General features: G+C 34.9%; 1 protein-coding gene across 2 annotated transcripts; it reads left to right on the plus strand.

Annotated features, from left to right (window-relative positions):
- Window positions 1–5182: 5182 nt before the first annotated feature.
- Window positions 5183–22522, plus strand: LOC145951743 (uncharacterized). 2 transcript variants are annotated; one of them, XM_083063701.1, is made up of 3 exons: window positions 10963–11686; window positions 12226–12321; window positions 22311–22522. In XM_083063701.1, the coding sequence occupies exons 1-2, from the start codon at window positions 11006–11008 to the stop codon at window positions 12247–12249; spliced, it is 705 nt and encodes a 234-aa protein (XP_082919827.1). In that variant the 5' UTR covers window positions 10963–11005; the 3' UTR covers window positions 12250–12321; window positions 22311–22522. The 2 variants fall into 2 exon arrangements, 1 of the variants encoding a protein (XP_082919827.1); XR_014429649.1 differs by lacking the exons at window positions 10963–11686; window positions 12226–12321 and adding an exon at window positions 5183–5607.
- Window positions 22523–24942: the final 2420 nt, after the last annotated feature.

Here is a 24942-nt window from a genome sequence, read left to right on the forward strand (position 1 = left end):
AAAACTAATATCCTTAAGATCTAAACATGGCAAAAATCAAACAAAATAAACATGTTCAGATCATACTCATAATTGCGGAAATTAAAAGACCAACCTCCAGCCATTGTTGCTCGGTTGTTGCTTCAGGTTTCTGAACCCTTGCTCTCTATACGTGATGGTGTAGTATACTGAAGAGGAGAGTAGGCTCAGGGACCCAAAATGAGATACGTGTTCAATTTTTATAGAGCTCTAATCCATCGTAGAGCCTCTTGAACATTGGAGAAAAACATGCGGGAATCACGGTACCATATCCGGCAGTTATTTGATAATGGGTTGAAAAATGGACCACATACATTATATGTTAACCGTAGCAAGTAAAAGGATCAAGAGAACAACGTGAAAATCGGAAAAGTTGTTTCCTTTTACGTGGCTGTTGCAAACGTGTTACTGTTGCAAAAACAGTTTTCAAAATGACGCATATGCCAACATTCTCCCACTTGGTCCATTTATCCAATTATCAATCAATTAGGAAACCAAATATATGAATCATGGTGATAGGTCCTCTTGATAATGAGTATTATCTCTCATGTATCACAATATATTAAGTCTCTCATCCTAATCTCTTAGCTCTAATGAATAAACCATATGCTTATTCCAGGTCACAATTAATGAGTTTTCTCAAAACAAATAGGTATGTGCACAAGATAAATGAGAAAACATCAAACTAAATAAGAGTTTTAACAAGTAATTACAATGATTGTCACATCATGTAACCAAGTCCCATTCGAGTTACATGATCCTTAAAATTCTTTGGTGGCATGCCTTTAGTTAAAGGATCAACAATCATTAACTCAGTGCTAATGTGCTCAATGACAACTTTCTTTTCCTTAACACGTTCTCTTATGGCTAGATATTTAATGTCGATATGCTTACTTCGACTTCCACTTTTGTTATTCTTAGCCATGAAAACAGCAGCAGAGTTATCACAATACAACTTCAATGGCTTAGCAATTGAATCCACAACTCTAAGCCCAGATATAAAACTCTTCAACCATACACCATGTGAGGTAGCCTCAAAATAAGAAACGAACTCAGCCTCCATAGTAGAAGTAGCAGTCAAGGTCTGCTTTCTGCTGCTCCAAGATACAACTCCACAAGCCAGTATAAAAACATAACCAGATGTAGATTTTCTGGTATCAATGCAACCAGCGAAGTCTGAATCAGAGTAGCCTATCACCTCCAAACTATCGGTCCGTCTATATGTGAGCATGAAATCTTTTGTTCCTTGAAGGTATCTCATTACCTTCTTTGCAGCTTTCCAATGGTCAACTCCAGGATTGCTCTGATACCAAATGAAAACTAATATCCTTAAGATCTAAACATGGCAAAAATCAAACAAAATAAACATGTTCAGATCATACTCACAATTGCAGAAATTAAAAGACCAACCTCCAGCCATTGTTGCTCGGTTGTTGCTTCAGGTTTCTGAACCCTTGCTCTCTATACGTGATGGTGTAGTATACTGAAGAGCAAAGTTCATGATAACAAATAGTCATTTCACAAACTTCTATCATTTAAATAAATATTAAAAGTAGAAGTTCTATTCAAATAATATTATCAATGATTATTATTGTTGATTTTTCGTAAAAAGACAACGTTTATTTTACTTTATGCCTAAAAGCTTATGATAACAGATGATTATTCTATAAACTTTAATGGCTTACGATATTAAAGGTAAGAATGTTACTCAATTAATATTGTGAACCATCACACAAATTAAAATAATTTATATATGAAATATACTCTTTTAATATTTTTAAATGAAGAAACAAAGATTTAATAAGGATTTGGGTTAGCAAATGGTTAATCAATAAACCCTTGCAATAACATTAAAGATAGAATTACTATTCAATTAATGTTATTGATATTTATTTTTTGATATGATATTAAAATAAAACTTTCATATTTGTGCACTTTTATTTTATTTTTAAAAAAAAACTTACACAATAATTCAAGTTAGCAAATGATTAATCAATAAACTCTTTTAATAATATTAAAGATATAATTGTTATTCAATCAATGTTATTAATCACTGTTTTTATTTTTATAAAATAATATTTTTTATTTTACCCTATGCATAAAAAGTTATAATAGCAAATTAGAGAATTTCATAAATTCATTTCTTCAGAAAGTCTAATGAGAAATTAGAGAGAAGGACTTTGGTTATAAACTTCTTCTTTCTTTTCCTATCTTTCCCGAGAGTGTTAAGATTTGAGTCAAGCAGCGATTTGGTGATTCAAAGCTTAGAAAGTTGATAATTAGAGCTTCCAAGGTATGGTGTGGAGTTGCCTAAAGAGAGTTCAAAACTCATTTTCTTTCTTTTTCCTATTTTTCAGAGTGATCTTGAGGTAAAAGAAGCTAGAACTAGTATCTTTGTTGAATTATGGAATTGCATATTGTGTGATTCTTAATTAATGAATTCGTGGATGTGTTGATGTTTGAAAGAGAATGGTTATGTTGTGAGTTTTTCATGTCTTTGGAGCATATTTATGTGAACTTGATGATTCTAGTTAATTGTTGAATGTATGTTGTATTTTTGGTTGGAATTGAGATACTTATGATGAGTAGATGTAGTCTCTATCATTGCATGTTGATATCTTATGATTTTCAAGGGGTTTGAGTCAAATTAGTGATTTTGCTATGTGCAGACTTCACCATCCCGTTGGGCACACCATCATGGCGCTGAGCATGGATCAAATCAAGATTTTTATGTCTTACTCTTGCTTGGTACAAGATTGGTATTGTCGGGCACAAGGAGAAACAATAGCCTCTAATTTGGTCACGTTAGACGTTAAGTTGAATGGTATTGAGCGTGAGGAGAGAGAATCATCTCCGCCTGGATTAGCATTGAACACCAATGGAGTAATGTTGGGCATGAGTTAGATCGAGACTCACTACCTGAAATGGGGTTGAGCATGTACTTTGCCACGTTAGGCATGCGATTCCAAGGGTTTCGCACCTCATCTATGCCAATTGCGGGTTGAATGATGCCAAACATAGGCAAGAAAGAGGGTTCCATGTCTCAATGGCATCGAGCACAAGGAAAATGACACTAAGTGTGAACTTCCTTATGAGCACTTGTTGTTTGAATGATTAAGTGATGAATATGAATATGTTAGTTGAATCTATTATATGTTATATGATTGATTAAATTGTGTTATATGTTGAATGTTGATGTATGATGTTGAATCTTTATACATTGATCTATGATAACGTATTTAAATGATTTAATGGTTGAAATTGAGTTGAGTTTTATGTTGTTGAGTTGAGTAGTTGTGTTGAAAAAGTTTAAGGCATGATATTGGAGTTGTGTTGATCGACTTAGGACTAAAGGAGGGATTGTTTAAAAGTTGAATACCCCATTTTGAGGATATTGATATGGTACTCTACGAGCTCAATTATTGAAAACTCTTCTTAGTAAGTTGACCCTTGAAGAAAATTATTTAGTCAATTTTAAGACTTTAGTTGATGCAGTATGTGGATAAGGTCGACACATACATGTATACAGTGATCAAATTAATGTAAGGTACAAGGTTTAGAGCCAAAATCCCTAATCAAATACTAGAAAAGGAATAGTATTTGAAGGGTAGTTAGTGGGTTAATCCCATAGGTGACTTAGTTATACAAACTAATGTCGTGGTAGACTCACACCCAAGTTGTTATATCCTAACAAGAATACTAAATTTCATAATTTAAGTGACAAAATCCAAGAAATCGTGTTGTGAATTTTATCCAAATTGGTTGTTGATCTAGATCGATTGAAAAGATTAGGTTGTTGATTTGATAAGATCAAGCCTCTTAAACTATTTACTTGTATTTGTAGAAGATCTTCGTAATTGAAATGCGTGATGACGCATGTAATTGATTTTTGTGCCTATGTAGTTTACTGTTATGCCTATTTGGTTTAGTTGTTAAGTTATATGATGCATATGCCATGTGGCGTGTTGCTCAATTTGATTCATGTGGTGCTATTATATGTCATGTTGAAGAGTTGGTATAGTTAATGATGTGTAAATAATGTTGTTGAGTTGTTTATATTAATAGTATAGAAATTCCTATATTTATACTAATTATTATTGATTATTTTTGAATACTAGTTTACCCTTGCATATTTTTATATGGTTGGACTATGATATGGGAGTAGAGAGATAGGCTATTGGTGGAGTCCTTTTGAGTCCATGTGAGTGATGATGTGTTGATCTTTTTGGACCTACCTCAATGTAGATGGACTAGTTGTATTTAGTGGGTTTGACCGACTGCTAGGATTATTATATATGTATAACTAGTATTTTAGCATGTGTAATGCACATGCAAAATATATATTATATATAACAAAATTTTATAATAGATTATATATACAAATAAATACTTTACTTGAATATATAAATCATATCTAAAATTTGTATAAATAGATATGGAAGATTTTGATAAATAATTTGTATTGTAATATAATATTGTTTTTATTTATTGATAATTTATTTTAAAAATATTAAAATTTAATTCATAAATAATTATGATAAATAAAAACTAAATTAGAGAAGAAGTTAAAAAATCCCTAAAAACCCTCTTGTGAAATTTTTTTTCTAAAAACATTCTCATACAAATTAGAGGTTTGTGCTTAATATATAAAAGTTGATATACTTATAATTAATGTCACAAAATCATATATAATATGTGTATATGTATTATACTATTAAATATATATATATATAAATTAAAATTAGTGATATATTATAAAAATTATTTAAGTTGTATATATTTCAAGTAAATATGTTGTTGCAAGTGCTTAGTGGAGCATTTGTTTTTTTCTTTTTCACTATGATGCATTTAATTCCCATTTGTTACACTTTCTTTTTAAAACATTACTCGTGAGTAGACGACCCAATCTGATCCAAAACCAAGCTAAATGAACAAAATAAAATAAAATAATATATATATATATATATATATATATATGTGTGTGTGTGTGTGTGTGTGTGTGTGTATGGGTGTGTGTGTGTGTGGGTGGGTTTGACATAACTATATATTAGGTGAATTAAAAATACAATTTGGAACGGGTCAGTCTTGATTTTGGTCTTTTTGTAACATCAGTAACCAAACCTAACCGAACATGTGACATTTAAAAAAAAAAAAGTAAGTCAATTCGGCCCAAACCCAAAAAATCTAAATGGCCCATAAAATATAACTATATAGTAGTGGTTCATAGTACCCTAATTTTCAAGTTATATAAAGTACTAACTAGAAACCCTAAGTTGTCATTGTCTCTAGCATATGTTGCCCTTCCCCGCTTAACCCCATTTGTTGATCTCTAATAGGATCCAACCTTGTTTCACCTTCATTGTCTCTTTCTTTCACCATCACAAACCACCGTTAATTGTCATCGTAACCTTCTTCTATTAGTCTATTTTCACGATGGCAGATTTAGTTGCTCACAACACCACACCAATCATCATAGATCATCATAGTCACACATTTTCTCCCAACGAACAAGTTAGCAAGTAACTCAATCGGAATTCAACACATTCAAATCCTAATCGAGTCAATCGAAGTTATCAGCCATTAATGTTTGTAAGTCTTTTCTTTTTTACACTCATTATTCATGGATCAGATTTTTCATAGGGGTGTTTGATTTGTTTGATTTTTAATAAATATGGATCAGATTTTTTAAAATTGGATCGGAGTGATTATTTACTTTATATTCACAAGAGGGGTCGAGGCACTTCGTGCCTCTTATAATTATACACAGACAAATATTAGAAATTATGGAAGATATGAGATTTTTTTCTTTTTACATTCAAGAGTATAAATGTCCACTAGAAAGTGGAGACCAAAAAAGTAGTTACTAAAATGTATCTCCTTTATATATACTAGCAGGAAAAATGCACTTCGTGCCTGCATTGTATTAAAATAAATAAATAAATAAATAAAGGAAAAAAAATGAGAAATTATCCATAAAAAATGTAGTTATTGAAAAATAAACAAAGGATAAAATGGTCCATGAAAAATTGAAACAAAAATAGTTATTGAAAGTAGTATCCCCTTTATATATTAGTATAGGTTTATTAGTTTTAAGTTCTTAAATTTGATTAAAAAATATTATTTCTAATTTTTTGAAATAAAAGGGTATAATGGTCAAAAAAAGTAGAGATCAAGGTGGTTACCGAAAAGGGTATCCCTTTATATATTAGTATAGATATATATATATAGATATAAGAATTGTTTTTTTTTTAAATTATTTTAAACCAAATCGATTCACTTTGTAAAGATGAATCGGGTAACCATATCGATTTTACAAAGAGTTAATTACCTATACACGGCCAGTGTAAAGTTTTTTTACACTAGGAACCAATTATATCTTTTAATTATGTCATGTCACTGTTAAAAGTAAATGTGTTTATAGTGACATGGCTTAATTAAAAGATATAATTAGTTGCTAGTGTAAAAAAATTTTACACTAGTAATGTATAGGTGATTAACTCTTTTACAAATTCTATTTGATTTTTTTTGCTAAATGGATCAATTTTTTTTTTAATTTGAATCAAATCAACTAGGGATCGATTTAGCTTTTTAGCACACCCCCAATTTGCCATCCAACAAATAGATACCTTTTATAATATTTTGAAAAGTATGATATTAATTTGAATATGTTTTATTTTAATTTTTCCTGCTCTCTTTTGGTACACATTGTTCAAACTTAACTTTAGTATTGTCTATTTATTATATAAGATTGGTGGTGTTTACGGTGAGTGAGCTAATAAATAGTGCCCTCTTATAACATATTGTACTCTGTCTCTTTTTTCTTTCTCGGTTAATAGTTATGATTTAGGAAAAAAAATTGTCAATTCAAACTCTTTTTGATAAACCATATGATGTTCTTATTTTTTACACCAATTTGATCTTTATGGATTAATTTTAACCAACAAAATTAGAAAATTTGATAAACCATGTGACTTGGCTATTAATCTAGATTTCAAAAATAATCTCAGTATGATCGACTAGAATATGATTGGGTATTAATTTGGTTGGAGTTCATTAAGATGGTGAAAGTCTCATCCACCTTAAAGTAATCAATTAGTCTAAATACATGGATAACATACGAAATAGGAAAATCAACTCTTATTATTGTCTTCATCATCATATCTTCAAATGTCACAACCTAATTTATTATAAGAATTCCATGTTTCAACACATGTAAGAGAATAATGTATTCATTGGATAATTGAGCATGATTTCTTCCTTGTATGTAAGAATTCAAACAACAATTTAGGTCAACAATTCTTTTCCATCTTCATCTCACTAGTCAAATAATGTTTATAAGATTTTGTAGTAACAATCATACAATCCCTAAAAGTTTGATCTTTACCATAATCTTCCATCACCTTAGTAATGGCCCATGAACTTTTAATACACTAGTTGTGATTCCTCACACTACTAACCAAACTTCAAAGGGAAGGTCTATCCTAGTCACTTTAATAGTAGCTATCAATTCATCATTTTTAAAGTGAAGGGTGGTGTAAAATACCTTTACAAGCTCCTAATAGTATTTCATATCAAGCTACACAAACACTTTTATAATGTGAACCTCTAAAAGATTGGGAAAGTTGAAGCATTGACCTTTCAGCTATCTGAGGTTGAGGTGGGATGATTAACCTTAAATCATGAAAGTGCTTGTACTTAACACTATCTTCTTCATTTCCAAACCAAAGCTCCATCTAAGATTATTTCTCAATAACAAGTTGAGGGAGAACAAGTAGTCTCTAGGAACCCCTAGACTCCATCTTTATAGGTCTCTTAATGAGACATTATTATTAGGAGAAAACAATTGAGAAATAATTTTAAGAGAGTTTAAAGTTTGGGAGTGAGGTGGGGTTAGAGTGATTTAGAGTGGGGTGAAAGTATTGGGTTTTAATGAGAGTGATAAAGAGAACCCTTATTATCACTCTCATTTAATTGGTTGAGGGTTGGCATGGAATTCCAACTCTTGATATTTTTCAAGAACCATTATTATGCAAAATATATTATTATCTCCCTTAATAATCGATTCTTTTGTGAAAAGAACCCTTTAAATTCCATATCTACAACAAATAATCAATTATGCCACACAATAAGTGATTATTTGCGAGCCACCTATAAATTGGTCGATAGAATAATCGACCATGCTAGGCAATAATCAACTATTTGTGCACCTGTTGAAGCTTATCTCACATAAAATAATTGATTATTTACGTTTCTTAAGCACAAACAATACATTCAACCAGTAGATTTATGCACTAGCCCTCAACCATTTAAACTCTTTGTACATCCATTACCCTCAATCACTCACGGTAAAACTCACTACTCTTACACCACTATATATCACTCTAACCATACCTCATCCTCACACCCAAACTCTAAACACTTCAAAAAATCTTTCTACCTTGTTTTATTTTCACAACAATGCCTTCATCAAGAAGCCATGCCTTCAACTTCCCTTATCTTTTGGAGCTTTAAGGTTTAAAAGTGATTTTGTAGCTAAATGTGAAATATTATTAGGAGTTTCTAAAGGTATTTTACAGTACCCTTCACTTTAAAGATGGTGTATTGGTAGACATTGTTAAAGGGACCAAGAGAGCCCTTATTGCCAAAGTTTGGTTAACATAAGGTGCAATCACAACTTGTGGAGTTCATGAGGCCATAAGTAAGATAGTGGAAGGTTATGATAAGGATCAAACCTTTAGGGATTGTCCAATTGATCCTACAAGATTTTATAAACATTATTTGACTTATTAGATGAAGATGGAAGAAAGATTGTTGGCCTACATTGTTTCATGAGTCCCTACACCCAAGGTGAGCAATCATGCCCAATTATCAAATGAAGACATTAATCTCTTATATATGTTGATACATGGAATTATTATTGATTGGGTTGTGGTATCTTAATATATCATGAGGAAGACAAAAAATAAAAGTTGGTTTTCCTATTCCATATGATATATATGTACTTATGTTGATTGATTACTTAATAGTGGATATGAAGATCGGGCCTTTCACCGCCTTAAGAAACTCAACTAGATTAATGCATCATTTTTTCATTGGATGGCCATGAAGGATAGTAATGGCTCATAGATCTTGAAAGATGATACTTCTTATCCTCCTTTGTAATAAGATCTTATTGTTGAGCTTAGAGGAGCCTGAACTTGATGAGGTCAAGATTATCTCTGAAGCTTAAAGGAGTTTTGATGATCACAAAATATGTCTCAAAGATAACAACAAACAACAACAACTTAGAAGACAAAAACAAAGTCAAAGAAAGTGCTATGTAATAGGAATTAGTGTATAAATTGTTTTGAATGATTTTATGTGTTGTGTGTGCTGTGTGCATAAGCTAAATCTATATCTAAACTAATTAGAGAGTGTATGATGATAAGTTAAAAGGGCTAAAAAGTTATTTTGAGACTTAAAACGAAGTTTTCAAAACTAACTCAAAATAATCGATTATTATTAAATATAATCGATTATTCCAGCAACAGGCAAAATGGGATGCCTTGCTGCAATAACCGATTATTTTCCAAATAATCGATTATCCCAGAAATGACTCTCTAGAATAATCGATTATCCAGCAAAATAATCGATTATATTGTTCTTGGTTGGTTTCCAAAAAACCTGAAGAACAAAATAATCGATTATTCTTTAAAATAATTGATTATCTGGGTCTGAAACTTTTATAAATAGTTTGAACTTTTAGAAACTTCAGACAAGAGTTAGAACTGATAATTAAATTTAGAAAAGCGTTTTTTGTGGAGTCTTTGTGACAATCTTGGAGAGTTTTCTTTGTGAATCCAAGAAGAAAAACGTTTGTGAAAAACTTTGAAAGAGGATCATCATCATCATCACATTCTTGAAAGGGGAAGATTAAGATTTGCTTCTGAATTCCAGGTGAATTCGTCCCTTTATTCTTTGTGAATACTTGTAAAAATCTTGAGAAGGGTTTCTCAAGTGGTAAGGTTTCTTGTAGTGGGTTTCTACAAGGGGTGCTTTCTTGGGGTCAAGAAAGTGGTTATCTTTAGTGTTGAAGTATATGCATGTGTGGTATGCTTGTAAACCTTCTTCATCGAGATAGTGGAACAAATCTTGATCAGGTGCTGATTGAGGACTGGATGTAGGTCACATGTGGAGTGGTTGAACCAGTATAAAATACTTGTGCAATCTTCTTCTACCTTTATCTTTTACTTTGAGTAATATCTTGGTTAAACATTAAATAAGATAATTCTTGATTAACATGTGTGTGTGAATATTGATGGTTTAATCTGAATTAGAGCATTACATTTGAACCTCATTATTTTGTAATCAAGAAAGCATATAGCATTCATTTTTCTATAAGCAAGTCTTTGAAGAAACTTCATTGAAAATTTTGTTTTAGAAAAGTTTAAGTGAAATAAAGATCCTAAGTACTCTGAAATTTTTTAAAGGGTCATAGAATCCAATTCACCCCCCCTCTTGGATTGTGTCATTCTTTTCTAACAATTGGTATCTAGAGCAAGGTTCTTGAGAATTATTCAAGATTTCAAAAATGGCCAACAACAACCTACCCTATGGTGAAGGTGTGTCTATTCATAGACCTCCTGTTTTTAATGGTGAAGACTATGTCTATTGGAAAATTAGGATGAGAATTTTCATTGAAGCTATTGATATTGCTGTATGGGATGCAATAGAAAATGGACCCTATATCCCTATGAAAAAAGATGGTGACGAGCTTAAAGAAAAACATTGGAGTGAGTGGAGCGATGAGGAAAAGAAAAGAGCCCAACATGACAAGAGAGCCAAAAACATCATAACATCTGTATTGTCAATTGATGAATTTTTTAGAATTTCACAATGCATATCTGCTAAAGAAATGTGGGATACTTTGCAAGTCACTCATGAAGGAACATGTGATGTAAAGAGATCAAGAAAGCATACTCTCATTAGAGAATGTGAGCTGTTTAGAATGCAAAATGGTGAATCTATTTCTGATTTTCAAAAGAGATTTACACACTTGATAAATCACCTTGTTGACCTTGGCAGGAAATTTGAGAAAGAAAAGCTGAATTTGAAAGTGCTACAATGCTTGGACAGATCATGGCAAGCAAAGGTGACAGCCATTGAAGAATCAAAGGATTTGACCTCCTTGACACTTGCTACTCTCTTTGGGAAGCTAAGAGAGCATGAGCAAAAGCTGCACATATTTGAAGAAAATGAACAGCAGGACAAGAAAGGCAAAGGAGTGTCATTGAAAGCCTTGAAATCTGCCAAAGAAAAAGAGGTGTGTGAAGAATCAAGCTCCGATGATTCCGAAACTGAGAACTTCAATTTGCTGGTGAAGAAGTTCAGAAAATTCATAAGGAGAAAGAAAAATTCCCCCTACAAATTCAATAGAAAGACAAACAAGAAAGAGGAAGCAAGTACATCCTCCTTCAATTGCTTTGAATGTGGAAAACCGGGGCACATGAAAGCTGAGTGTCCAAACCTCTTGAAGAAGCAACAAGAGGATAAGAAAAGTAAGAGAAATGGAAAAGGGAAGAGAGCCTACATTGCTTGGGAAGATAATGACTCAAGCACAACAAGTGATGAATCCGAATATGAGGAGAACAACTTGTGTTTGATGGCTAGAGCTGACCAAGACACAATTGTAAGTGATTCTGACCTTGAATCTAATCCGGACTATGATCAACTCCAAGAAGCTTTTATACAAATTCATGAAGAGGCTGTGAAATTAGATGCCTTGAATTCAAAGCTGAAAAACAAGCTGAAATGGTATGAAAATGCTTTAATTAAAGTTGAACAAGAGCTTGAGGATTTGAAACATGAGCATGAAAATCTTCAAACTATGTTTAACTTTAGTGAAGCTCATTGTGAAAACTCCACCTCCTCAAAAGATGTTTGTGAAAATGGCAAGACTTTTGAAAAAGAAAATGCTAATTTAAAATCCACTCTTGCAAAGTTCACTAATGGAAATGCAAATTTAAATATTCTTTTGGGAAAACAAAGAAACACTTTTGATAGGAGTGGACTTGGTTTTAATCAAAGCATGAGCATGCCATTTAAGTCAAAGAAAGAAGCTTTTAAGAAAAACCAAAATTTTAGAAAATTTAAAAGCAATTTCTCTAGACAAACAACTTGTTTTTATTGCTGTAAAAGAGGTCATACAATAAGGAATTGCTATTCTAGGAAATATGGAGTTCTCAAGTCTGAAATTGAAGAATGAAGGGTATGTTACCTATGGTGACAACAACAAAGGGAGAATTCTTGGCCATGGCAATGTTGGTAACTCCTCCTCTCAAACATTGATTGAGAATGTATTGTTTGTTGATGGATTGAAACATAATTTGCTGAGTATAAGTCAACTAAGTGACAAAGGCTTTAAAATTGAATTTGATAATACATGTTGCTTGATATGTGATAAAAAGACTAAAGAAATCAGATTCATAGGAAAAAGAATTGACAATATATACATGCTTGACTTAGAACACTCAATAGCAATTTCAAAAACTAAGTGCTTAATAAATCAAGAAGAAAATATATGGTTTTGGCATAGGAGAGCTGCACATATTCATATGGATCATTTGAATAAACTGAGTAGGAAAGAATTAGTGGTTGGTTTACCTAAACTCAAATTTAGTAAGGACAAACTATGTGATGCTTGTCAAAAGGGCAAGCAAGTGAAGGCTAGCTTTAAAAGCAAAAATCAGATTTCCACAACTAGACCTTTGCAATTAATTCACATGGATTTGTTTGGTCCTTCAAAAACCATGAGCTAAGGTGGAAACTACTATGGTTTAGTGATTGTTGATGACTACTCAAGATACACATGGTTTAGTGATTGTTGATGACTACCCAAGCTTGTTCAAAATGAAAAGTGTTCAAACATTACCTCTATAAGAAGTGACCATGGAGGTGAATTTCAAAACATAATGTTTCAAAAATTCTGTGAGGAACATGGTATAAACCATAATTTCTCATCACCTAGGACACCTCAACAAAATGGGGTTGTTGAGAGGAAGAATAGGTCCTTAGAAGAACTTGCTAGGACAATGTTAAATGAAACAAAATTGCCAAAATATTTTTGGGCTGATGCTATTAACACAGCTTGTTATGTGTTAAACAAAGTTCTGATCCGGCCTATATTAAAGAAAACACCCTATGAAATTTACAATGGAAGGAAGCCTAATGTTGAGATTTCCGTTGAAGTGCTTTTGTTAATATTTGTAAATTCGTTTAATTCTATCAACGGTCTCAGACACGGCAAGTATACCTGCCGTTCAAGTAGTAAAAATATCGTATCCACAGGGATTAGAAGGTAATATAAGCATTTATTGACTATTCGTGACTAAAGAATAATTCCAATTTCATAGTTTGTGCAGTGAATTCAAAGTTGTGACTATTGGAATGAAAGCTGTAAATAAATATTGTTTTGTGAGTGGAAAAGGTAAGGAATGGTATTGTGAGGTTGTGGGGGTCAGATTTCACCAAACGTAACACTAATGTATCCTTAATCTCTTGTTGAATTCATTGCTTAGTCAACCCAAGAGTTTACTCAAACCTAATCCCTTAGAGAAAGAGCCTAGGTGCGGATATTGAATATCAATCCCTTGAGTACCCAATATCTACACCCGCATTACGGGCTAGGGTTTAAGACTACTAATGGGTCAAGCTCTATCCCTAGATACAATCACCACTAGGCATATGTTTCAGAACTAGTTTCAAAGGTTATTTTCCAATACCCATGGAACCTTAAATCATGCAAAGGGTGATCAATCCAAAGCAAGCATTAAGAATAGAAACAAACACAACAAAGAATAAAACAACATGTATATATATCATTAAAACCGTAAAGATTACAATAGAGTACGTTGGTTACATCTAACCCCACAAAATGGGTGAAACCACTCAACAAAGAGGGCAAATACAAAATAGAGATGGAAGAGGAAGTGAAGAACCGAAGGAAAGATCCGCACACGGACGATCCCAAGCCCTGGGAATCCCTTCCGCAGCTCCTAGAGGCGCCCAATGTGAGAATGGAGAGAAAGATCCCCGAAAATGGCTTCAAATACGAGCCTGGGAGATCAGATTAGGGTTCCGCGCCCGGCGCACAATTCTTCGCGCCCGGCGCAAGTTCTTCCAGAGAAGTCAAGCACTCTCTGTCTCAACACAAGCCCGGCGCAATTCCTTTTGCGCCCGGCTTAATTCTTTTTTGCGCCCGGCTTAATTCCTTTTGCGCCCGGCTTAATATAACTGGCAGATATGAAATACTCTGTTTTTGTCACGCCCAGCGCAGGTTATATTGAGCCCGGCGCAGAACCTCTTCTCTGCTCCTTAGCTTCTTAGGTTTCCAATCCTAAGAGTCTTCAACTTTCCACTCTTCCTCAATACCTGCACAAAAAATGAGGTGGATTAAGGTATTGTTAGATGAATTTGGTTTAGTTATATCTGCACACAAAATGAACCAAAAAGAGAACAATTATATTGCAATGGTTCAAAGGATGAGTGGAATTTGTTCAATAAGCCTCATCCAAAAAGAGGTAAAATTGAGACTTAACAACTCCCCCAAACTTAGAACCTTGCTTGTCCTCAAGCAAAAGGTAATTAATCTAGCAGATAACAAACAATGCAAGTGAGTCAATTTCTACATCCTAGTTCACTTGTATCTTCTTTTCGCAAGCATGAACCTCAGATGAATTTCCAATCACAATTATTGCAATAGAACATGACAAGGTGCAAACAAAGGTTTCAAAAGAGATCAAAGAGCTGAGAAGAGTAATGACTATCTGTGTATGCATCCTCACTAGGAAAATGTTTCTCTCTATGCACACTAGTGTATCAGGGTGAGTGTTTCTCTCTAGTCTACTACTCACGCCACATAATTCAACTTTGCTCTTCGTTTCCAAATGAAACCAGTGGTAAAACAAATGCAGACACTTATCACAAGGTCTTTATTAGGGCAATCTGGGTCAAGCAGCGTCAAGCGGTAGCAGTTTTATGGTTTTTCAAGGATTGAAGGTGCTATAGCTTAAGAGAGCAAATAAGATTTTACATTGATGCCCCTCTCCATACCCCAATACAACATTTTGGCACATGCCCTTTACCGGATCCAAGCCATTAGCCTTATTGTTTTTGTTTTGCTTTTTGTTTTTTGTTTTTTGTTTTTTGTTTTTTGTTTTTTGTTTTTTTGTTTTTTTGTTTTTTTTTGTTTTTTTGTAATGGCTGACCACATACTTTCTTCTTCCCAAATTTCCTCATTCTTCAACTCTCCCAAACTTATTTGATGTCATCATTTTGCTCTCTTAACCAAGGCAAAGGTTATGGTTAATTTTCCATGGTTTGGGACAAGTGGAAGGTGTGGTGTTTAGGCTTAGGAAGGTATGGGTCAAGTGGAAAGTGGATATGGCTTTTTGGCTTAGATGATTAACAAAATATGGAAATGTAAATGCCTTGATCATATAAGTGCACAACATAAGCAAACCACCAGGGAAACTCAAGCAAAGTCTATCATGCAACCTAAGCGTAGTTCACTCATAGGTATTTAGGCTCAAACCTCACCCGGCTATGCATCCACAAACTATCAAACTCAGCTCAGTTCTATGATCAACATTGAAACCCGTATGCAACTAGTCATGAACTAAAGATCTAATGTGACTTGAAAATGTCTAAGGTACACACACCATAAACATCAAGCAAACTATAATCCAGAATCGACCACAAGCAAAACAAGTATCAACAAGATTAAAAACCATGCTAAGGCAGACTATTCACAAAAAGAACCAACAGAGTAATCATCAAAAAGACTATATATAAAAACAGTTAAATACTGAAAATAAAAGACAGAAAAGTAAATTGCAATAACAAAGGTAAACTAAGGTAGGCTCCGTCTGCTTCCATCTATGGGGTCTGGTCATCATCATCTCCAAGAGCTGCTCCACCATCATCAACTCCATCAACCTCAGCAGCTCCACTCCCCCAAACTTAGGAGCCTGGTCCCCAGGCCAACCAGTATACGCCTGAAAGTCCTGGTAACCAGAAGTGATTGCAGAGTGTACTCATGAAAGAACATGGTGAGCACAAAAATTATACACAGTGATGACCAAGCAAATATAGCAAAAATGGAGAATATCCTTAGACCAAAATTAAGCACAACATGCATGCACACGGAAATGAACTATAACAATGCAACATAAAGCACACAAACATACAACATACAACAGAACATAAAGAAACATGATTGAAAACAGATAAATATGGGCTGTCAGGAATGTGGTGCGCCGGGCTTAACACAGATGCGCCGGGCTTAATATCAGTAAAAATCAACGAGGTGTCAAAATCTGATATCGCGCCGGGCGTGCGTTAAACGCGCCCGGCGTGGTGGGTTCCAGAGACCACAATTCGAGTCTTGTGCTGGGCGCGAGGTGAAGCGCGCCGGGCGCATAACCCTGATATGGTCAGTTTTGCCTAAATTTACTTTGAGATAAGGCCTGATTTCCACCTAGATACAGAGTTACCTCTTCCTCGCACTCCCAACAAGATGTACCCTATATTTACCCACTCAAGCATGATTCTAACAATCAACATCTAACACAAAACAATACATACCACAAACCATCATATAACACAAACAACGTGTACACAAAACAATCATGCATAACAAACATTAACACTAAAATCTACAACAGAATGAAAGGACAAACACATAAACAAAGTCAGATCTCTGGGTTGCCTCCCAGGAAGCGCTTGTTTACTGTCCCGAGCCTGACGGTGACCAACTTGAAGTGCTCTGATTCTCCTTCTCCTCTTGTTGCTCTTGTTCCTCCTTGCTTTGTGCTCAATCTGAGGATTGCTCAGCAACTGCTTAGAGGAATTGGTCAATCTAGTTCACAGTTCCTTGCATACAAGAGAAAGCAGAGGACTAGAGCGCACAGGTTAGCTTCAACAATTCATTACCAACACACAAATAAAAATAACAATAAAAACAAAGAATAAGTCACAAATAGCTACAAATACTAAATCGCCATTCTAATCCCCGGCAACGGCGCCAAAAACTTGTTGAGATTTCCGTTGAAGTGCTTTTGTTAATATTTGTAAATTCGTTTAATTCTATCAACGGTCTCAAACACGGCAAGTATACCGGCCGTTCAAGTAGTAAAAATATCGTATCCACAGGGATTAGAAGGTAATATAAGCATTTATTGACTATTCGTGACTAAAGAATAATTCCAATTTCATAGTTTGTGCAGTGAATTCAAAGTTGTGACTATTGGAATGAAAGCTGTAAATAAATATTGTTTTGTGAGTGGAAAAGGTAAGGAATGGTATTGTGGTATTGTGAGGTTGTGGGGGTCAGATTTCACCAAACGTAACACTAATGTATCCTTAATCTCTTGTTGAATTCATTGCTTAGTCAACCCAAGAGTTTACTCAAACCTAATCCCTTAGAGAAAGAGCCTAGGTGCGGATATTGAATATCAATCCCTTGAGTACCCAATATCTACACCCGCATTACGGGCTAGGGTTTAAGACTACTAATGGGTCAAGCTCTATCCCTAGATACAATCACCACTAGGCATATGTTTCAGAACTAGTTTCAAAGGTTATTTTCCAATACCCATGGAACCTTAAATCATGCAAAGGGTGATCAATCCAAAGCAAGCATTAAGAATAGAAACAAACACAACAAAGAATAAAACAACATGTATATATATCATTAAAACCGTAAAGATTACAATAGAGTACGTTGGTTACATCTAACCCCACAAAATGGGTGAAACCACTCAACAAAGAGGGCAAATACAAAATAGAGATGGAAGAGGAAGTGAAGAACCGAAGGAAAGATCCGCACACGGACGATCCCAAGCCCTGGGAATCCCTTCCGCAGCTCCTAGAGGCGCCCAATGTGAGAATGGAGAGAAAGATCCCCGAAAATGGCTTCAAATACGAGCCTGGGAGATCAGATTAGGGTTCCGCGCCCGGCGCACAATTCTTCGCGCCCGGCGCAAGTTCTTCCAGAGAAGTCAAGCACTCTCTGTCTCAACACAAGCCCGGCGCAATTCCTTTTGCGCCCGGCTTAATTCTTTTTTGCGCCCGGCTTAATTCCTTTTGCGCCCGGCTTAATATAACTGGCAGATATGAAATACTCTGTTTTTGTCACGCCCAGCGCAGGTTATATTGAGCCCGGCGCAGAACCTCTTCTCTGCTCGTTAGCTTCTTAGGTTTCCAATCCTAAGAGTCTTCAACTTTCCACTCTTCCTCAATACCTGCACAAAAAATGAGGTGGATTAAGGTATTGTTAGATGAATTTGGTTTAGTTATATCTGCACACAAAATGAACCAAAAAGAGAACAATTATATTGCAATGGTTCAAAGGATGAGTGGAATTTGTTCAATAAGCCTCATCCAAAAAGAGGTAAAATTGAGACTTAACACCTAACATTTCATATTTTAGAGTGTTTGGGTGTAAGTGCTATGTGCTGAACAATGGAAAATAGCAACTTGGAAAATTTGATGCAAAGGCTGATGAGGCAATCTTTCTAGGATACTCTACAAATAGTAAATCCTATAGAATTTATAATAAGAGAACCCTGGTTGTAGAAGAGTCTGTCCATGTGGTATTTGATGAGTCTAACAAACAAGAGACAAGGCAAACTGAAATTGAAGACTTAACTGATTTGCTTGATCAACCTCTATTGGAAAGTGAACCAAATGAAAAGCCTAAAGAGAGTGAATCACATGAAAACACAAAGGAAACATGTGAACAATTGCCTAGGAATGGAAAACTTCTACGGACTTATCAATGGATAACATAATTGGAAATATTGGTAAGGGAGTCTCAACTAGAAGTGCCATCAAGAATATCTGCAACACTATGGCATTTGTGTCATAAGTTGAACCTAAGAGCATTGATGAAGCACTAAAAGATGAACATTGGTTAATGGTCATGCAAGAGGAACTAAATCAGTCTGAAAGAAATGAAGTGTGGGATTTAGTGCCATTACCAAAAGATTATCCAATTATAGGAACCAAATGGGTTTTTAGAAATAAGCTTGATGAATCTGGGATAATTCTAAGAAATAAGGCAAGACTAGTGGCTAAGGGGTATAATCAAGAAGAAGGAATTGATTATGATGAGACTTTCGCCCTTGTAGCAAGGATAGAGGCCATTAGATTACTTCTTGCTTATTCCTCCATAATGAATTTCAAGCTTTATCAAATGGATGTGAAAAGTGCATTCCTCAATGGGTTGATACAAGAGGAAGTGTATATTGAACAACCATCAGGCTTTGTGGACTTTAAGAATCCTAATCATGTGTACAAGCTCAAAAAGTCACTCTATGGATTGAAGCAAGCTCCAAGATCATGGTATGACAGGTTGAGCAAATTTTTGATTGAGAATGACTATGAAAGAGGGAAGGTGGATAATATTTTGTTTGTCAAGAAGTTTAAAAATGATACAATGTATGTACAAATCTATGTGGATGATATTGTATTTGGATCTACAAATACCTCTCTATGTAAAGAATTTGCTAAAACCATGCAAGGAGAATTTGAAATGTCAATGATGGGGGAGCTTACATTCTTTTTGGGGTTGCAAGTCAAACAAATGAATGATGGAATTTTCATAAGTCAAAGCAAGTATTGCAATGAACTTCTGAAGTTTGGTATGGAAGGGTGTAAGGAGGCTGCCACACCAATATCAAACAATTGCAATCTTGACTTAGATGAGAAAGGAATAGCTGTTGATAGTTCAAAGTATAGAGGTATCATTAGATCACTCTTATATTTGACAGCTAGTAGGCCTGATATAATGTTTGTTGTGTGCCTATGTGCAAGATTTTAGGCTAATCCTAAAGAATCTCACATGAAGAGTGTAAAGAGAATTCTTAAATATTTGAAAGGTACAACCAATGTAGGTTTGTGGTATCCAAAGGGAGTCTCACTAAGTCTGATAGGCTACTCAGATTCAGACTATGCTGGGTGTAGACGAGATAGAAAGAGCACAAGTGGTACTTGTCACCTACTAAGTAGTGCACTTGTTTCATGGCATAGCAAAAAGCAAGCTTGTGTTGCCTTAAGTACAGCTGAGGCTGAGTATATAGCTGTTGGAAGTTGTTGTGCTCAAATTCTTTGGATGAAGCAACAATTAAGAGATTATGGAGTTGAGATAAATAAAATACCTTTGAGATGTGACAACGCAAGTGCAATAAATCTGACCAAAAATCCAACTTTGCGCTCTAAGACAAAACATATTGAGATAAGACACCACTTTTTGAGAGATCATGTTCAAAGGAATGATTGTGTTGTAGAGTTTGTAAAGACTAGCAAACAATTAGCTGATATATTTACAAAACCTCTACCAAGGGAAAGATTCAACCAATTAAGAATTGAATTAGGAATAATCAATGAATAATGTTTGAATTGATTATGCTTTGAGAGTGATAGTTAGTATAACAGCCCAATTTTCACTAGACCTTGGGCCCAATTCGTTGCCCGGAACGGGCCGTTTCAAAAGTGAAACGGGTCATTCCGGAATAAAGAATTTGCCTAAAAATGTAGTTGAGAACGGGTCGTTCCGGTTGGAGAACGGGCTGTTCTGGTTTGAAGAACGGGTCGTTCTGAAACTGGAACGGGCCGTTCTGCTGGGACTGAGGACGGGCCGTTCTGGTTTTAAAATGGGTCGTTCCAGTTGAGAAATTTACGTAGGTTTGAAGGGCCCAGAATGGGCCGTTCCACTTTTAGAACGGGTCGTAGTGGTAGGTGAGCCAGAATTCCTATAAATAGGGGGCTTCACTTCTCATTTTTCACACACCTCTCATTCTCATTCTTTCTTCTCTTCTGTTCTCTCTTTTTTCCCTCTCCTTCTTTCTGAAGACCAAGAGGAATCTAAAGGAGGAGGTTCTACCCTAGTTTTAGTTCTGGTCCCTGTTAAAGGAAAAAAAAGGAGGAGGTTTTGCCCTAGTTCCTATTTATCCAGGTACGGGGGAAAAAGGGATTATTTATATGTAGAGTTACATGAGGGAATTGGGTAGAGGAAGAGCCCTTAGGGTTATGAGTAATTTATAATTATTTCTGTTTGGAGAATTAATTGTCTTATGTGATTCTATATATCTTTAAGACTACGAATATATGATTTATTTGTAAAAATGATGCTCTGGAAGAGAGAACGAAATTATAGAAAAGTGCCTGTAAGTTAGGTTGTGAAAAATTGGATGACTTCTGTTTGAGAAATTGATGATCCCATTAGATTCTGTATGTGTTGAGGATTATAAATATGCTAATAATTTGTAAGAATGATGATCTGAGAGAGAGAACGAAATTGTAGAAAAGTGCCTGTGAGCTAGGTTTTGGAACAATTGGGGATTTTACTGTTTATGTTGAAATTATATTAAATTGGTAATTCTGTTGATTATTATATTAATTTATGAATGTTATTATTGCATTGATTGATAAGAATTGATGATCTAGATGTGAATTGCTTGAGGGGTGTGTAAACCCTTATTTTGTTGGACTTATCTGTTGAGTATGTGATATGGAATTGTGTATGTAATGTGGAATTGTGATATGAGATGAGATGTTGTGTGGATATGAATGTGATTACGATGTGTTTCCTCACACTAATGACTAGGGATAGCACGGCCCCTGGGTAGGTGGTGCTACAGGGAGGGCGTGACCCTAGCATGGTGTGGGATGAGTAAGACAGTTAACACACACCACTTATGTCGATTATGGCAGCCCTGGTATAGGGTTAATTACAAGAGATTGTGTGGATTGCGATGTGATTGTGGTTCCTCACATTAATGACTAGGGATGGCACAGTCCCTGGGTAAGTGATGCTACAGGGAGGGCGTGACCCTGGCATGGTGTGGGATGAGTGAGGCAATTAACCCGTATCACTTGTGTTAGTTGTGGCGTGGCCTTGGCATAGTGTTAATTGTATGATTGGTGTGGATTGTGATGGATTGAGATATGGATGTGAAATGAGATATGTGGAATGTGAATAAGATGCGAGTGTGAATTCTTGTACTGATAACCCATATCACTTGTGTCAGATGTGGCGAGGTCTTGGCATAGTGTTAATTGTAAGATTGGCTTGAATTATGGATGTGGAAATGATATTGTTAATCGTAAAATTGTGTGGATGGTGATGGATTGATAAATTATGATACATGCTTATATATATGAATTATGATGAGATTTCATTATGATGTGGTTGTATGTACTTTGCATATAGATATTTTCTTTTCTCACCGTATAAATTGTGGATGTTTTAGGTGAGGAAGATCCGGCTACGAGTAGAATGCCAACAGTTGAATTGTGGGTATGCTCTGATATTGTGACATCGGGGCAGAGGATTTTTAGGACATAGATTTTATATGGATTTGGAATTGTAAATATGATTTTGAAAACAATTTGTAAACTTTCAAGTTTTATTTTCAATTATTATGTTGGTTATTGATAAATGAATATGAAGGTTTTATGTGAACCCTTTTACCAACGTTAAAAATTTTATTCTTTAGTTTATTTATATGATTAATATTTATATATGTGTTGGGGTAGTAAGGGAGTCACAGTTAGAAATGTGTGATACATTAATACATAGAAGAGAGTATTCAAGTGGCAAATTAGACTTGGTGTAATTTGAAAGGATAAAATTTTTGAGAAGCAAACCTTCTCTGGAATAATCGATTATCTTAAAATATAATCGATTATTTTAAGTAAACCCATGATAATAATCGATTATTTGGGTAATAATCGATTATCTGGGAGATGAAGAATTCAAAGAACCACTGGTATAATCGATTATTTGGGGAATAATCGATTATCTGGTAAGAAGATTCTAAAGAGTCACTGTAATAATCGATTATCTAGGGAAATAATCGATTATCTGAGAAGAGAAATCTGAAAGGCCACTGGAATAATCGATTATCTTGCAAATAATCGATTATCTGGGTAAAGTTAGGAGAAACTACTCTCTGTAATAATCGATTATCTTGAAAATAATCGATTATTCATATCAGATTATGTTTTCAAAGGGATTTTGCTGATGCAAATAATCGATTCTTTGCATAAATAATCGATTAACTGGGCGACGTTTAAAATTTCTGAAGCATTTGAACGGTTAAATACGCGCCAAACCCTTAAAACCTCTTATAACTCTCCCACTCAGAAGTTGTTAGGGCAAAACTTCTCAAAAACCTCTCATTCTCTCATTTTCTCATTTTCTCTCAAACCCACAAACCCTAACTCTCTCAACCCTCTCATTTTCTCTCATTCTTCTTCTTCTTCAATACCCACTCATGGAATCATCATCAAAGAGACCTAAGAAGCTTGAAGTGAGGGGGAGCAAACGCCCTCTACCCTCAGGGCAACTGATTTCAAAGTGGTTCCCGGATGAGAAGACTCAAGAATACTACTTTGAGTGGTATGTTGGGCGAAGAATCATTCCTCCGAAGACTCTTAAGCTTGAGTGGTTTAAAAATGAAGGTTTCAGTTTCCCAACCCTTCTAGAGCACCAAGAACTGGGAAAGTTTTTGGAAATGGAGGGTCCCTATTACCCTGAATTGATTAGGTTATTCCTCTATTTTGCCACAAGCAATGAGGGAATCATGCAATCGGTGGTGAAAGGAAAAATGATTAAGTTGGACGGGCCAACATTGAAGGCTGTTGCGGGGCTGAGTGGCTCGGGACGAGAGAAACCCCAACCCTTCAATTTTGGGGATTTTGAAGAACTGACGACCTTTCGGGACTGTCAAAGGAACCCGGTGAATACCAACTATGAAAAGTTTCTAGCGGGAGGTATGAAAAAGAATTCCCACTTAATTTCTTTTATCATTGCTTGGATGTTGAAACCTCGCTTACATAACCATGCCCAAATGTCAAGAGATGACATTTTACTTATGCATGTGGTTAAGAAGAAAATTAAGATTGATTGGGTATCAGTCGTTAATGATTGTATGTGGAAAGCTAGACGGAAGGAAGATGGACCAATTTCGTATGCTCTGTTGTTGTCAAAGATTTTTGAAAATGCAGGTGTGGACTTGACAGGGGAAAGGAAAATAGTTTTACATGCTTCGAACAAGATTGAAAAATCTTCCTTGCATCATATGGGGAAAGGAGATGAAGACGGTGTTCCGTCACATGATGAGGATCAGCCACCATAGGTGGAAGCTGAACCTGGCAGAGAACTAGAAGCTGAGCCAAAACCATTCTCACCTTTTGAGCAAATCATGCTAAATAAACTTGATGCGTTGATGGAAATGTCTCGAAGACATGAATCTTTATTTTCTGGTATTCTTGACAGGTTTGATGATCTTGGTCATGAGGTGAAGCTGCTCAAGACTCACCTAGGCATACCTGAAGATGAAGATTGATTTCTGTTCTGTTCTGATGCTTAGTTTTAATTAGGTTTTTAAATTCTGTTTTGAACTATCATTTTCAATTTGGTTGTAATAGTTTAAGTCTAGAACAATTTATCTGCTTTGTGCTGTTGAACAAATTAAATTCTGGTGAAATTTGAAGTTTATATTGCTGATATGATGGTTTGATTGTGATACCAAATTGTGATTTGGATGACTGGTGCATTGATGCTCTGTCTTTTAGCATATGTGTTGATGTTCTATTTTTTATTGTAATGTTTTTAATGAGCTTGGTTGATTGCTGATTAGAATGCTCTGTCTTGAGTTTGGTTAATTGTTGGTGTGATATCCTATTTTTGATGATTTTTTTTTCGGATTAAAAAAAATTCTGAGTTGTATTTTGTATCTTGTAATTTTTTATTGATCAAATAACTCTGGCTGAGATGGTGTTGTTCACAAAGATTGAATCTTGTTTTGGTATGATTTTGAGCACTTAAGGAATGTGCATATGGCTTATATTGTAAAACATAGCTGTTTGTTTTTTATA

The sequence above is a fragment of the Cajanus cajan genome, chromosome 9 (genome assembly GCF_000230855.2).
Source record: "Cajanus cajan strain Asha chromosome 9, NIPB_CcT2T_4, whole genome shotgun sequence".
Taxonomy (NCBI): domain Eukaryota; kingdom Viridiplantae; phylum Streptophyta; class Magnoliopsida; order Fabales; family Fabaceae; genus Cajanus; species Cajanus cajan.